Source organism: Nilaparvata lugens, chromosome 2 (assembly GCF_014356525.2).
Source record: "Nilaparvata lugens isolate BPH chromosome 2, ASM1435652v1, whole genome shotgun sequence".
NCBI lineage: Eukaryota > Metazoa > Arthropoda > Insecta > Hemiptera > Delphacidae > Nilaparvata > Nilaparvata lugens.
Window position 1 is genome coordinate 70702091 of NC_052505.1, and position 17550 is coordinate 70719640.

A 17550-nucleotide genomic window follows, 5' to 3' on the forward strand; every position below is an offset into this window, starting at 1 on the left:
CACATCAAGAAATCATATTTGAATACTCCAGCATTGAGGCATGGAATTCAAAAATAGACAAGCTTCAATACAGTCTGGATGAAAATAAATTCTTGATAACTCTGAATATCAGTTTCATAGACTGAAACATTTCTCATAATATATAAATCTTAATAACAAAATTATAACCTGATTAATTACTATAATAAGAGTTTGAAATCTTGATAACTAAATGAACAATTAACATTCCATAATCTTTAAAATTTAACAATAATGATTTTGTTATAAATTCTGTTCCACTTGGTCCTTGACCAATAAGTTGATAAATAACACCGATGTCAATGAATATATGAGCGTATTGCAGAGAAAAACAAGCTGGTAGGTTCTGGTAGAATTTAACACGCAAGTGGAATTGGTAACAAACCTATTATTCATTCAATGAGAACCATGATAATTCAATTAGTCTATATTGGAGAAATTATGATTAATCAAGAGCATTCCAAATTATTCAACTTCGATTACAAAAATAATTTTCAAGATGCAATGGAAATGACATATTTTGCTGTTCTATTCAATTGGAATTAATGGTATTAACAATATAGAGTAATAATATCCATTAAATAAGAATTTTGAAAAAAAATAATCAAGGAAGGGAATCAGAACGTCTTCTTTCATATTATAGAGGATTGGAGAATAACTTCTTACTAATCAAAAAGATGAATTAATTTATTTTTTTAAAAATTACACAGCAATAAACTGTGCAATTCAAAAAAATAATCAATTCATCTTTTTTATTTATATTTTTTTTATGTAAAAAATTTCATTATTACAAAGGAAACAAAACATTTTATCGATCAACGTTTTTTAAAAGTACTACGGTACACTTATAATTGAACTAATATTATTTACTCATTAAAGTTGTATTATGAAAGAAAGATGTGGTAGTTCTCCATAATGAATGAGCACAAAGTAACGTTGTCAACAACTATTTCATTTCCAAACTGTTATAGTATAATGGGTAAGTAGATGACAAAATAGTCATGTAATTTCATTTTTTACAATTGCATTTTATGAGAACAATACCAAAACAAAATAAACAAATATGAAAATTAATTGTGTACAAATGACAACTATAGGAGAAAGACGTTGCTGATACTGAACTTAGAAATAGAAGAGTTAGTGATGCTTAACGTTAAAACATACGTTGTTAATGATATTCAACTTTGGTAGAGTTAAAGTTTAAGAATAAGAGCAGCTTAAACACGCATTCAGTGTAGTATTTGAAATGTATTAAAACATTTCTTCAATTATATGAACATATAATTAAAATATGCTTTTGACGTTTCGTAACTCGTTTACTTCAACTCTACAAACGTCAGAACGTTACACGTTTTGTAACTCGATTACTTCAACTCTACAAACGTCAAGAGTAATCTACAAAAATGTTCTACAAAGCTTAACCGACAGAAAAAGTGTCCGGTTGTGTCACAAATTCTCACTAATTTACTAGAACAAATTGTGTCTAGGGCTTTCGTGATCGCATCGTAGGTCTACATTGTTCTTCAACACGTTTTCGATGATTTGGTCGGTTTGGTTAGAGTTTAGTTGGGTAGGGGTAGTGGGGGTGTGCCGGGCGGGCGGGCGTCCCGTTCATGATGCAACGACCGAGCAGTAGAATAGAGGAGCACCAGTCGTCAGGGCCGCAGCACACCGCACCGACGACTAGATAATAGAGTGTCGTCATTGGAAAGTGCTGTTGGTGGCGCCGGCAGTCGACGTGGCAACGCTGTCGCGGTCCTTGTGGAAGGTGTCCGACTTGTGGAACGGCGGTCGCGCGTTCATCTGCAGGTCGTTGAAGTTGGACTCCGACTTGGGTCGCGGCAGGCTGGCGGTGAGTATGTGCAGACTGCGACCCAGTTCGCTGATCAGTGATCGGTTGCCGACCGACTCGACCGATGTATTCGCATGGTCGGCCTGCTCTGACAGGGCGTTCACCACGGCGTTGATCGTCTTGCTCTCGCTGCCCATCTCCTCCTCCTCCTCCTCTTCGTGGTGCGACACCAGGTTCGGGTTTTTGCCGATTTTGTTCAGTCTGCAAGGAAACCGAGCACATTGTTACATACAACTGGCGGAACACATTCGACAAATATGCAACGGCCATTAGGTCGATTGAATAAAAACTAGAATCTAGTGACTAGCAACTTGTCATTAGTTATAGCTTTTCTGATAACATTACACAGCTGACTCGAATTCTAGAATTTTCTTGAAAAAGACTTATAATAATTAGCACTTGATAGCTTTTATTCAATCGATCAAATGATTTAATTAGATGAGCACATCTAATGACAATAATAATAATACGATGAATGGGAATGAAAAAAACAGGCTTAGACCAGCCGGAAAGTAGACCCACGCTAATCCACGAAAAGCAACCCACGCCGTGGGATGTTTTGTAAACCATTGCTATAGAATTATTCATAATCAATCAGCTCACAAGTGGATTATTCACTGCATGTATTACACAGATGTCTAGGGAAGCCTAGCAATGGTTTATAAAACATCCCACGCCGTGGGTTGCTCTTCGTGGATTAGCGTGGGTCTACTTTGCGGCGGGCATTAGTGCCAAATATTGATTGGAAATTGTTAAAAAAAATTATTAAATTATTCATTTTTGCTTCTGTTTGTGAAAAGATCGCAAGTTTGTTCTGCTGATACAGAAGCAAAAATGAATAAGTGTCATTTTGATATGACAGAAACACTCTTGTTTATTCAATGTCTGAGGAAACATTGGTCTTTTCAATCAAAGTTTTTCTTAATTTAAAGATGTCAAAAGTTTGTAGAAGATCAATATTAAAAAGTACCAAACTGAGGAACCGATAAAATATAAATTTGAAAGACTCATCTTCACTTCTCTAAGCTATAGAATAATTCATTCTATGATATCGCATTGATAACAATAATTGATCTTCAATATTGTTTTATTCAATTGTCTCTTTTCTGTGTAGGGCTACTTGTGATATAAATAGAAATAAAAATCTCAGTACCCTTTTTTAAAATTATTTTATCACAACATGTTTCAACATTGATGCCATTTTCAAGTGATAATAAAATGTTGAATGTTGAAAAATGTGATAAAATAATTAGGAAAAGGGTACTGAGATTTTCATTTCTATTTATGTTTTATTCAAGTTTATGACCAACTTCCCCTGGTTTAAACCACATACAATAATTACTTATAACCATATAATTTATATCAATTAGTTTTATTCACTTTAAACACTTTTATTACAGATTTTGAAAATACATTATCATTATAGTTACTCTTGTAGACAAGAGGTATTTTTCCCACAGATATGGAATAATGAAATCATTAATTCTTAATACCAAATAGCAGAAATCAATAATAGATGTCACATTACTTACTCAAATGACGTCGGGTTTCTTCTCTCTTCAAAGTGGAGTTTCGAGTTCAAAATCAAACAAAACCATAACAAGCTATATAGCTAAAAAGCCAAAAAACAAAAAATAATTAATTAAAAACTCACATCTCTACATAAAACTACAACAAAATAAAATCAAAGAAACTACTTATATCATATTGTCGGAATACATACCTTGATTCATTCAGTTGGCTTAAACATAACTTAATAAGGGAAATATATATTTTATATAAATGGGGAATAGAATCATATCCCAGAATAAAAATATAACTGTAATGGAAAAATTTCACATGATTGAGTGAGGATACCATCAGTCTCATCAGGGCGATTCTAACAAAAGAAAAAACCTGCAAACCACTTTTCCAGTTGTTATCACATGAATATGTTTTATTTAACAATACGTAATCAAATAAATTGCTTTGTACATGGTGATACAATGAGACCGGTGTGAAACACTCTTATTTTATATACAACTCATGTTAATAAACAAAATGTACATCAAATAATGCAGCATGGTCCACCAGGTTAATCTAATTTATGGCACTTGAAATGAAGAATGTGCCTCATATTTTATACAACATCTTGTAAACAAGAAGAGAATTAATACAGTCACAAGACCATCATGAATATTAACATAATGTACAAAATGTGAAGATAGTGAAAACAATACACTGTGATATTATATCAAGTCTTATAGATATTAAATAACCAACACTTCAAATCAACAACAATAGTAAATTCGTTAACTTCAACATTTTTTAGTTCACCAATAATAATTATATACTATTAAATCACAAAAAAGGAATCACAGCAGTTATTGGATAACAACAGTTGCTATCACATGCACTGTCTATTAGGTACCACAATTAACCACAGCACATCCATAATTACAGAGATCTGATCCTGAAACAAATAATAACAGATAGTGTTAGTGGAATGAGCTGCATTGAATTTATGCCTTACTAACGCACACAGCCACCACAATGGAGAAAAATGGATTTCTGGAATCTTGCTTTTCTGCTGAGAATATTTGAAGTTCAATAAGGGCAATTGAATTAAATTAAATTACTGCCTTTATTAAGATACGGTACAGTCAACACTTGAGGGTTCAGATAAAATTTGTATTTGGAATAATGTACTTAAAGTAATTCAGCTCAATATCCAAATATACATTGGATAGCGGTAATTACCAACGTAATACTGGGTGCGGCAGGAAGGGTGGATGTTTTTAGAACAGATAGTATTCTGATTTGGGTAGTCGGATTGGGCCAGCTGAAGTGAATACGTGTTCGGTAGATCATACCATTTTTTCTAGTCTTTGGTTAATCGGCATCATGGATTCGTGGAATGTGCAACATCGTGTGTTTACTTACGACAGTTTTGTGCGTAATAATGAGAGTATCATTACAGTTCAACGCGAGTTTCGTCGTCATTTCAATCTTGCGAGAAATGAAAATGTACCCACTCGTAACACCATTTTACGTTGGGTAAAATCATTTCGTTCAGTAGGAACAGTAATGAATAAACGACCACCAGGGGCTCATCGCACTGTACGCACTCCACAAAATGTGGAAAGAGTTCGGCAAGCCATACTCAGTAGTCCTAATCGATCTGCTAGGAGAAATTCTTCTGAACTGAACATCAGTGATCGGTCAGTAAGGCGTATTTTACATAAAGATCTAGGATTTCATCCCTACAAAATGGCCATGGTTCAACAATTGAATCCTGGCGATCATGTAAAGCGGCTGAATTTTGCTCGAGAAATGGAGGCCATATTTGACCAAAATGAAAACATTATTTTGTTTACGACAGATGAAGCACATTTTCATTTGAATGGTACCGTTAATCAGCAGAACTATCGTTATTGGTCAGATGAAAATCCAAAATTAATGCATGAGAGACCATTAGACAGTCCCAAGGTGACAGTTTGGTGTGCTGTGAGCAGTATATTTGGTTATTGGTCCATCCTTTTTTGTGGTCCAGACAACGGGACCACTGTAACTGTAACCTCAGAACGTTATAGACAGATGTTCACTGAATTCTTCCTTCCTGAATTAAGAAGGAAACGTATTCCTATCCGGCAATTATGGTTTCAGCAGGACGGGGCGACAGCTCACACAGCAAGAAATTCAATGGAAGCAATTCGGGCTGTTTTTCGTGGTCGCATCATTTCTCGGTTTGGTGACATTGATTGGCCTCCTCGTTCTCCAGGCCTGTCCATGTGCGACTACTTCTTGTGGGGTTTCCTGAAGTCACGTGTTTACCAGCATAAACCACGTACACTTCAAGAACTAAAGGGAGCAATTCGTGAGGAAGTCGAACAAATTGGCAGGGCAATGTTAGAAAGAGTACAATCCAACTTCCGAGAGCGGCTTGTAAAGTGCATTGCTGAAAACGGCCGTCACCTGTCAGATATTGTTTTTAAACATTAATTTTCTAAAATTGTAAAATAATGTGAATATTGTTCTGTAGATAAATGTTTTTTTTATGCATAGGTAACGACATATTACTTTTTTGAAAACCGTTCATCCTTTCTGCCGCACCTTGTACTTGTGATAATGATCCAATCTTGAGTAATTTGCAGGTTATCTTAGTTTATGGAAATCAATTTGTGATAAACTTCTGCCTCAACAACACCGGGTTGACTTCTCGTTGATCTATGAAATTTCAAAGTTAATTTTACTAGTTGAGACTGTAAAATGTCTAGATGATATTCAAGATGAAAATGAAGTTAGATTGAAGTAATGTCTTAGGATAGCTCAGCAGTTCATAAGTAATTTTCCACATAGACATACAATAAACAGAATGTTTCAGAAGTAGTGTCGAACATTCTAGGGTATTTTTCCTGGATGATAGGAGACTAAAAATGTCGTATTTCAAGTGTCCAAAACTCAGCGGTTATCCTTATAGCTGCCATTTTGTTTTTTTTTCACTTAGGAATTTTTATCTCAAGAACGAAATGTTGTATTGATCTTAATTTGACATGAATATTTATGCTATGAAAACTCAACTTTAAAAAGTAAAATGAAAAATTTCGATGTAAATTTTCAAAATGGCGGCCATTTTAAATTTTTGATTGCTAATTTCACGAAAACCGTTCACTTTATAGAAAATTTACAAGAGACAAAAAAGTTAGCAAATTTTTCAAGATTTCAGGGATACATAATAAGATTGGTTTGATTGATTGAGTACTTCTTTTATGTAGATTACAATATATACTGGCTGATACACTTATACAATATCTTACAATACAGCAAAGTTTTAGATGAATTTACATAACATAAACTAAGAAAATAATTATTGAACTGTACAATGATATGAAAAAAAGAGAATAACAGAATAACAGAGAAATCAATTATTTTCGTATTGCATGCATGACCACTTTTCACAATTTAAACATCAATATTACATTTTTAATTCCAATTGTACGGTATTCAAGATGAAGCTTTGAAACTCGGTATGGCTCCATATGGCAATCCAGCTGATTTTACAATGTTTTTCAGATGATCATGATCATGATCATGCATCCTGAACGAAAATAATTAACTTTTTTGTTATTCTCTGACCAATCTTGATAAATGAGGTATCCTTGAAATCTTGATAAAATTTGCTAACGTTTTTGTCTCTTGTAAATTTTCTGTAAAGTGAACGGTTTTCGTGAAATTTGCAATCAAAAATTTAAAATGACCTCCATTTTGAAAATTTATTTTATTTTTCAAAGTTGAGTCTTCATAGCATGAAATATTCATGCCAAATTTCAAATCAATACATCATTTAGTTCTTGAGATAAAAATTCTCAAGTGAAAAAACAAAATGGCAGCTATAAGGATAATCGCTGGATTTTGGACACTTAAAATACGACATTTGTAGACTCCTATCATCCAGGAACAATACCCTAAAATGTTCGACACTATTTCTGAAACATTCTGTATTATACCTATATGTGATGTTTTTTTCAAAGTGGAAAATTATTTTATGAATAACGCCTTTCCACATATCATTATATGTAATATATCGTGAAGACCTCAATAATATTAATGTTCTATTCATGTTATCAACAGAAAAAGACTCAAACAATTGAATGCTACACTACGCAGAAGTAGACAGTAGAAGTCATGCACAGCAGCTGAATGACATCACCTAAAAATCGAATTAGATTAGAATTTAGAATTTCATTGGAGAAATTGGTTCTGGAATGACGTCAGAAACATCTAAAATTAAAACGAAAAATCGCGTGACCTCTACCATCTTCTTCTATTATCTGTGCTACGGTCCTACGGATAATAACTTATATTGATTCAGACTGTCTGAATCAGACCACTATATGATTTGATTATATTATGAACTCATGGATAAGTATTGTAATTTGAATATTTAATATTAAATTAAACCTGCATGCAGATTTATGAGAAAATACCCAAATGGAACACATTTTAGAACAATATACCGAAATATAGTAGAGAAGTGACAGAGTAGGTATAGAGAGTCTACAAAGATTCTGTCAACCAAACAGGAGAAACAATCAATGTGAGTGTATATGCATCCATAAGAATATTCTAACTTTTGAAGTGCCTTGCATAACAGGTGAATATGTAGTAACAACACAGGCGAGATGAAATTTCCCAACCATCACCCACAGTTTTATAAAACAACATTCAAAAGAGTTAAGAAGAACCCAGAATTAAACCATGAGTACAAAAAACGCACATTACAAAGTATAACAATTGCGTCATTAGTACATACAGTGAACATTATAATGGGATGAAGTAGAGAAATATTCAAATGAAGAAACAAAAAATACATTATCTCATTAAATTCACTTAGCTTGGATAATCATTGTTAAAAATTGAACAGAATATATAAATGTTAACTTAAATGAAAGGCAAGAAATTTCCCAAAGAAGATGGACCAGGTGGTATTCACAGAAGAAATTATATTTAGTTGAAAAATTAAATTCAACAAATCAATTAATATTCAACCTAAATTTATTGTTAAGGGAATGAATATCATTCAATCATTTTATCCAAGGCTATCGATGCAATAGAATTCTTGGAATGAATTTTTATTTTTCATTATAATGAATATGAATTCGTTTTTATATCATAATTTATTGTGAAAGATAGTTAACTCGGTCGACTTTGTCTTAAACCAAATTCATTTCACATTTATTTAAAATATAACACTGACAAAATATGTACTACAGTATGAATGTGTCTTCTCTGAAGTTGATCATAATTTTTATTTGTTTCTTCAGAAAGATTCAATCAATTGGGTAGGGTAGAGGGTCTTGTGAGATATCATTGAATTACTTGAATAAGAGTGGTGCAATACATGATGACCTGGAAAAAAGCTTAAACAATTCAAAAGATTTCCCATTTAAGAAGCAATCAGTTCTGGATGAGATAAAGTAGTATTGCAGCTGTAAACCAGAAGCACTTTGCTTTGTTTGATAGTGGAAGCATAGAAACCAGAAGGCTGCAAAACAGATGACTACCATGACATAACTGAAAATTATATTTACTCTTGGCAATTCATCATCAGATTGCGAGGAAGCTCTGATAAACTTTCGATGTGGATGCTCCATCTTTACTCTCAATTATTGACCTATAAATACAACGAACATATTTTATAAAAAGAAACAGAAGATATCATTACCATAGTAAAGTACTTGAAACTAAACATAAACTTCCAAATGTAAATGCTAATTTACAGCAAGGTTCAAAGAAAGATTATGCACCATTTCATAAAACAAAAAAGGCTTATATTTCCAAGATAATGTCTGTAGGTCAACTTCTGTGAGTTCGAAAATAGACAGTTTGGAATTTAACAAAAAATAATGTTGAGTATTACAGCCGACTCCCGAAGAAGAGATGTCAATAACATTGAAAATCATGTAGAAAATAGTTCAATTCAAATCAAACGTATTATATTTCAATATAAATTGTAATGGTGAACTTTGAAAATTGGTTTTGGGTACATTACGAAATGTAATCAGAATTATTTAAACAATTTTTATTAATCATCATCAACTTCATTTTTGAAGAAAGATTTAGACGAATCAAAGCAATTACAACATTCACTCAGAACGAAAGCATCTGATAGAACTTAAAAAATAAAGATCTATTGTACACTAAGACTAAGAAATAAATTAACACAATAATATTAAATTTTATCACAATTGATTTCAGATCATAATAAATATATAATGTGAATAATCTACTGATATGAATATAATTACCAACAAAAGTATTAGTACTACTCTCTAATCAACGTATCGTTCAATTCAATTTCTAGTATTCGAGAAACAAAAGAGTTCTCATGCAAATACACTTCTAACTACGAAATCATGCTTATAACAAAATTAGAATTCATAGTAAAACAACAATAGTACATGAATATTGAATAAAATTATAATAATAGTGAAGTAGTTTATAAAAATGAATGAATTGAAAAAGAAACTTGTCAAAAACTAGATGCAAAATAAATAATAACTCAAGCTGCTCAAATAAAAAGCATTGTACATAGATTATTATTTTGATTTAATGACTGACCTGCATCTCGAAGCTCGAGTTGGTGATGAGTCCACAATTACATTCATCCCTATACTATACTTTATAGTTCTTAACAATAACGTATTTTTAAAATTCACACCAATGATTTAAAAATAATAAATCTATATATTAATGGTGGTAATTGACTAATCATACAAAAGCGACTTGTTGATTAGTGTATTCAGAGGAGAAATAAATTTTTAAAATTTGGAAATGGTTTGGCATTTACTTGTAAAGGAGAATTGACTTTACCCTAGAAATTCAAACACTGCTGAAATGAAAACCTTGAAGACTATATTTTGAAACGAAATTCGTTTGACAAATAGAGATAATCATGATTATGCAGTCCATTAACACGATTCATTATCGCTATTTTGAAGTGTTTAGTCCGTCCATCACTTCTCTAATCTTATTAAGAGTCATAAGTCATTAATTGTAGTTGAGATTCTTCGATGTGAAAGGGGAACTCAAGAGGAAGAGTGAATAGGAGTTGAAAATGAAAAGGGATGAATGGATGTGTTGATGAAGTCGCTGTTCCAAATTTTACACATAACATTTTTATAAGTAGATATTTAGCTGTCAGTGATAGAAAAATGTAATTTTTTCCTGATGGTGATGCCCACATGAGATCCAGGATTGTGCGTGGGTAATGAGGCGGATGATAATGAGGGATGAATGGACCTACAGGTTTAGGTGGGTTCTAAACCACCGGGAAGCGATTTTACAACTCATAAATCATATCCAAAGGAGTTGGCTCAAGCGGTCACCCTTCCAACGGGAGTACCAGACGCATGACTCTGAACTTATTTAAGCGATAACTAATCAGCGCGACCACTGAGTCAAACTGATCCCTAAAAATTGTATAAGTTCAAGTTATTGAATTGAAAGATTAAAATAATTATGATTCACATAATCTCTGTGATAGGATAAAAATAATTGTCATAAGTTTTGTTGGCAGCGAGGCTTATCATGACATCCTGATTGATGACAGTTTGACTGTAGTGATTTTGTATAAATGATGTATATTGTATATATGACGTATATTGATTACATTATGACTGTATCAGTTGTTTCTGATATTTGTTCTTATATTATGTATCTGACGATGTCCATATATTTGAATAAATTCTCATGACAATAAAGAATGAATTGAATTGAAGGTAGCAAAAAGTGATTTCCTCCAGTTTTTTCAATTAAATATACATAGATGAATTTTAAATAATCGTCACAATTGGGTTATGATGATCAAAGAGGTGCGTCCTAACAGTCGAAGGTGGTCAAAAGTCATTGTCTAACACTTCTCAAGAGATTTCTTTAGGTTAGGGACCGAAGTCGAAGTTAATGGATCACGTTTTTCATTGAATCAGGCTAAAATCACAGATTTGTGTCAACTTGATCGATGGTAGTCAAAAAGTCATCGTATCACCGTTTTTCATTAAATTAGGCGATGAAAAATTGTCACAATAGATATCTATTATCATGTGTCAGGTTACTATCAGTTGACGTTATCATGTGTCAACTTGATTGATGATAGTGAAGAACTCATTGTCTAAAATTTATATGGAATCTACAGCTAGAATTGTCACAAATGATAGTGGATCATCACGATCTGGTGTGGTAAAAAAGTCAGTGTCTCAAGTTTATCATGAAATCTGTCTAGCCGAGTGCTATAAAATTGTTGGAAGGTTATCGTCATCAACGAGGTTGAGTGGTATAGAGAACTTAGAAGTCCTAAATCCGCCTCATAAAGATTTTTTTTTAAATTTCATTTCATCAAAGAGGTGTATCAACATGACCCATGGTTCATCACAATCAGTTCTGGTCAAAAAGTTATTGTCTCAAGTATATATCATGAAATCGGTGTTGGAGGGTAATCGTCATCAGAGAGGTGTATCGATGGTGGTTGTGGTGGCAGTGGGAGTGGAGAGGGGTCGAGGGGTGGGGGGCGTGTGCGCCTGCCTTGCCATACTGCGTCGGTACCTTTCAGCAGCGACACTCTCCATGGTGCGTCGCATGAGCGGGTACTGGTCCAACACAGCGTTGAAGTGCTCGACCGACAGCGAGAACAGGTTGCAGTAGGTCTCCGCCCGCACACTGGCCACCCGCCTGGCGTTCGTCAGCAGGCAGATCTCGCCGAAGTAGGAGCCGTCACTCAGGCTGGTGGCCACCTCGCCGTTGGCCATCACTATGTCCACGATGCCCTCCTGGATGAAGTACATCTTCGTGCCGATCGTACCCTCCTTGATTATTATATCACCTGCGCGCACAAAAATGATTCAATGATTAGGGCTGTGTGGCAAAGAGGACCTGGAATCCTAACTCCGCTCAAATCAATCAATCAATTCGCATATCATGGGCGGTCACTTCAGCACAACAAATTGATTGAGTTTGAATTGACTGAGTTTTGATCGATAGATTGAGTTTTGCTTCAACGTCTTTATGACAAAAAATGGTCAATCGGAAAATAATTGTGGATAGATTAGTTTATTCAAGAATACAAGGGAAAGACAAGAAACATACCAATCTTTCTTAACAAGAGAAACATGAACATTATTCTGTAAAAAAACACGAAACGTATCCAAGAATTCTATCTTTCAAATCTTTCATGAAAGCGCGAGCAAATGGGAGGTTACAGTATATATAGGCTGAATTTATTTCATAATTTTACATTTATTTATGAATTACAAAGGATAAAGAATGAAGAAAATGAGCAAGTCTAATGCCCGGTTGCCCACGTACGTCTATTACATCAAATCGTCATTATTTAACCACGGTTAATAGAAGTAGTAGTAAAAAGTTAAAATTTTCTTCTCCCTGATTCAAGTAGATCCACTCTTGATTTTAATGAGTTCAATTTTTATTTTCTAATCGAATATTTTTTTAAATTATTGATAGTATGATAGTAATTCAATGGCTGAAAGAATTCTCAACAATCCATTTGATTTGCGAATCACAGGTTAATAGTATTTAAAAAAAAGATGAATATATATTGATCATAATATACATTTAAAAAATGATATATTGTGAGTATCCAAGTTTTATATTTTTCGCCGATCTTATTAGTTATGACGATTCAAATGATATTCCATATCTTCAGTGACAAAAATTATTTTTTTGAATCTTCTGTAAGTGAACTTCAAATTTATTCGTCAATGCGATTATAGATTACATGTTTTACAGAATTTCCACTCACCTGGCTGGAAGACTTCATACCGAAGCTTTGTCACAACATCAGAAACAAAGTTGCCATCAGCATTTGCAAAAAATGGTACTGAGGCAACCAATGAACGACAGTTATAATTAATAACATCCTGAAAAACACGAACATTGCTTCATTATTGAGAGAAAAATTTGTATACAAGAAGTTATTCTGTAATAATTCTATACTCTATACTGTTATAAGAGTAGTATTCTGTTATAAGTTGAAAGATGTCTATTTGCATTGAAACTTTTGGCAAATGAAATTTGATTTCAGCTACGAAGGTTATTCAATAATTATATCAAGCTCTCTGGTTAGCATTTCATTGGTCTGAAAACATTAGTAAATGAAAACAGAACCAAACAGTTAACATATATATGTAAAATTTCTATCTTTGTTAGTTATTGAATATTTCCAACGTCCATAACAATAGCCTCGGGATAATCTGATAAATATGTAGATAATATTATGAACCGAACGTCTCATTTCAATTTGTAACCAGTGAATTTTATGGTGGATCGAAAGTCACTCCCACAAACAGTGGGGGCGAATTGAAATATTCATGAGATTGAATATTCAACTCAGCTCAATTTATTGAAAACATATTCGGATCAGTCAATGCAATGAAGACCTAAGGTACAGTATAATAGTGTTAAAGTTTCAAAGTATTATTAGGCTACCTCACAGCACAAAACTTTATATGAACCCTTTATAATGTGAAAAAGATTTAAGTGAAGGAAGGAATTCAAAGATACTTAAAAGTACATGGAAACCAGTAATAGATAGATCCTTCTCTAGAATTGATTTGTTTATCCAATTAATATTTATTTATGCAATTCCAATTCACTTCTTTATTCACTTGTAAAATTACAAATAATGTTGGTTAATTGTAAATAAAAGCACAGAACTCACCTCACGAAGTTTTTCCGAGAGTTCGCCCAAAATGGCTTCCTCGTCGAAAAACTTTCCTTGGTAACGATGCTCAAAGTATTCCGTAATTCTTTGACGCATCTCTCTAGGCAACTTGCGGTAAGCCATGTACTCTTCCACCTGCTTCACCTGTCAAACAATATATACACAACATTTAGAAAAGTTGCTGATCTATTGAACAGAATCGGAATGTGAACTTGTCTTATAGCTTGAGTAGCCTACATTATATGAAAGCACTGATTCACTTACTACAACAATATAAACATTTCTGTGAGATCCTGGAAAAAAAATTCAAGCAAAAATGAGAATAGCTTGAAAATATTACAATATGACACTTATAACAATGTCTAATTATCATTTTATTCTAGTTTTATACTCTATAAGGGAATATAATTATTAGAGATTAATAATACGGAATTATGAATATATTATACTATTCCAAGATGGAAGTTACTACTAGTAGATCTGTGAATCGTCGAGTTCCAAAACTGAAAATTTACATAAAATCTGGACAGTATGATAGTTACTTGCGGTGTGAATTTAATGAGGCTTTTATAACTTGGTAATACTGTACTCTCAAATGGTCGTTTTCACACACAACGATTTTGCACCTAAAATGTCATTCAATTGGCGGATTAATTGTTATTGATTGGAATGATTATGAGCTCACACTGGCAGGTTCCCAACCACTGAGAAGATATATTTTTAAAACAAATATCTTAGCTAGTAGATTCTTTCAAGTGCAAGGTGATTTACATCACTTATCTAATCGGAGCTATTGAATATCACGCTAACCGCTCGTCCAATCTCCTGAATATTCTAGTAATTCTAATGAAATATGTTTAGTTACGAGTAGATGTTAAATTATGTTTTATTTCACGCGGGTGTAAGGTTATAATATTATAAATACTAGTGATAGTACAGCATAAATATTATTATGTGAAACTAAATTTTGTTATTAGGTAAGTATGAGTGTAATTATTTTGAAAATTCCAGATTTCGTAGTTGTTTTTATGAATTTTGGAAAATGAGAGTAAAATCTCTGGTATTTTAACACATTTTAAAAACATAGATAACAAAATTCCAATACTTTCAACTAGGATATGTTCTCATTGATCAAAGCACATTAAACAAACACTGCTGAGCTTCCTGCTTTGACAATAATAATGATAGCACTTAAAACAAATACATCACGGTTTTAATTGATAAATGGTACAGTTAACTTCTTACATAATATCATGGAGAAAAGATAAGTAGTATACATCCCATAGGTAGTCTATGTTCCAAATTTCTCAAGGTTCAACTCAAGCCAATTACCGTCGACTACTGTCTTCTATTGCTGTTTTGGCCGGGTGAGAGTGTAAGAACGGCACAGTAAGAGAGACTACCAGCGTCACAAAGCTTCACAAAAAGGAAACAACTAGGACTATAAACTTGAGTTAACAGTAAAATGTGAAACAAACGTCCTATACCATCGGATATCTTTTTATACTTTTTTTTTCTGATAGCTAAATATTATTAAACGAAAATCCCAATTGAATGCTCATCGAATTTCTATCTAGCTGTTTACTCTGTTGTCAATAATTGCAGTGGTAGAAGTCTTTGGGGTGATTTACAACATTTAATTGTGATTTTCGTTTGATTATAATCCTATTATATTAAGCGAGCAATTTATGTATTTCTATATCTGGTTATTTATATTTATATCTGGTTATTTATGTACAACGGATCTCGAAACGGCTCTAACGATTTTCACGAAATTTGGAACATGTTTATGATATGTTTATCATTGGTTTATGATATAAAAATTCGATTGCACTTGGTCTCATCCTTGGGAAAACTCGCTGAACGACATTTGGCTGAAACAGCTGAGACTTTCGTCGTCTGTGGATAGTAAAAAGTGAGTGATTGATTCTGTGGAAAATCAAAATATCGCATCCCCGAAATTCATAAGCTGACGTATAGCCAGCTGTAAAATATAAACACGAACATTTTAGAGAATTGTGTTCTGTTTATCAATAAATAAAAATAACGAGCGAAGCTCGGTGCCCCGATATTTAACAGTGAAATTTGAAGCATAAAAGTCCTAGGCTATACCATCGGATATCCTTTTATGCTATTTTTTTCTCTATGATAATATGCAGTGATCATTTTTCAAAAGTGTAGGAATGAAAGAGTGTGCAGAGAACCGATTATTGAACGAGGGGAAGGTTGCGAAGAAACTTATCTGAGTTGCGGTAAAAGTAGAGGCAGTAGCGCAACTCACCCTTTCTCGATATTGGCGCCTGGACGAGTCCAAGCTCTGAATGAGGTTGGTGGCGTGGCCGAGGAAGAGTGCATAGCAGGTGGCGCCACTGATCATGGAGAGCATAGTCAGCCACATGTCGGTGAGCGACTGCGGCGGGAAGCGGCCGTAGCCTATGCACAGCATGTGCGACATCGCCTTGAACAGCGCCCACGAGTACTGCTCCAGCCAAAACGCTTCCTACACAACAAACAACTACATTCAATCAAATCCAATCATATCACTTGCTATTCAAAAACAAATAATAATAATATCTGGTGACCTGGCTGGCTCAGGTCTGATGTCAGAATTTTCAGATTGCACCTGATCAAATGTAAATTGATTGATTGAACGTAAAAACAAATGTAATTAGAATATAAAATCATACTCACAAACAAACTGATTTCAATTACATCAAATCAGTTTTAATTCATAAACAATAATGTACAATATAAATAGAAATGTCATGATTGTGTGGGGAATAAGTTTACATTTTCTAGAACAACACTGATTCTCAATATTATTGTCAATTCCAATTAAATTAATTAAGAGTTTTTCAATTAAGGAAAATGTCCAAAATATTTATTATTATTTATTTATTTATTAGATAGAGCAAACAATACAATAGTCGGAAAAGAAAAAACAGGCTATTGCCCAAAACTTCTTCAATTTCCTGATTTTGTCAGAAATCGTCCAAATATTATGTTCACTTCAATTTCAACACCAAATATTCAATCTGAAACTATGAATCAGAATAAAACAAAGAATTTCAAATTTAGATAAATTGATAATGAAACTTCCGTTAAAACAAAAACCAAACTTCAAATATTCACAGAATATAGAAAAAAATCACTTAAATTTTGAGCTCGAAAATATCATTTAATAAATAAAATATCAATCAATATGTATTCAAATCTAACAAATTCAACTTTTTTCATTTTAAAATTTGTATATTAATATAAAACTGAGATATTGGATACTAGTAATACGAACTACAAAGTATATTTTAGTTACAAATCACAGTAATTTGTATATTGGATTAGTAATTGAAAAGCTTTCTTCACTGCTTATTGTGTAATATATTTTTATGATTTTATAAAATATTTTATGATATTTATGATGCATTGTTAATATTTGTAATGCATTTTTCCAGGCTATTCAATATGT

At 33.0% G+C, this 17550-nt stretch overlaps 1 protein-coding gene across 5 annotated transcripts in view; it reads right to left on the reverse strand.

Moving 5' to 3' along the window:
• Positions 1-1579: 1579 nt before the first annotated feature.
• Positions 1580-17550, reverse strand: part of LOC111043318 (potassium/sodium hyperpolarization-activated cyclic nucleotide-gated channel 2) — a 325145-nt gene continuing 309174 nt past the window's right edge. For 3 of the 5 annotated variants that reach the window (XM_039421603.1, XM_039421602.1, XM_039421600.1), the window contains exons 7-11: positions 16366-16584; positions 14082-14228; positions 13164-13281; positions 11951-12227; positions 1580-2071 (exon numbers count right to left, since the gene is read on the reverse strand). In XM_039421603.1, coding sequence (XP_039277537.1) covers positions 1720-2071; positions 11951-12227; positions 13164-13281; positions 14082-14228; positions 16366-16584 — 1113 coding nt within the window. In that variant the 3' untranslated portion in view covers positions 1580-1719. Of the gene's footprint in view, positions 2072-3596; positions 4323-8940; positions 9024-11950; positions 12228-13163; positions 13282-14081; positions 14229-16365; positions 16585-17550 lie in introns of those variants that run through there. The other 2 variants (XM_039421604.1, XM_039421605.1) reach the window with 2 other exon arrangements.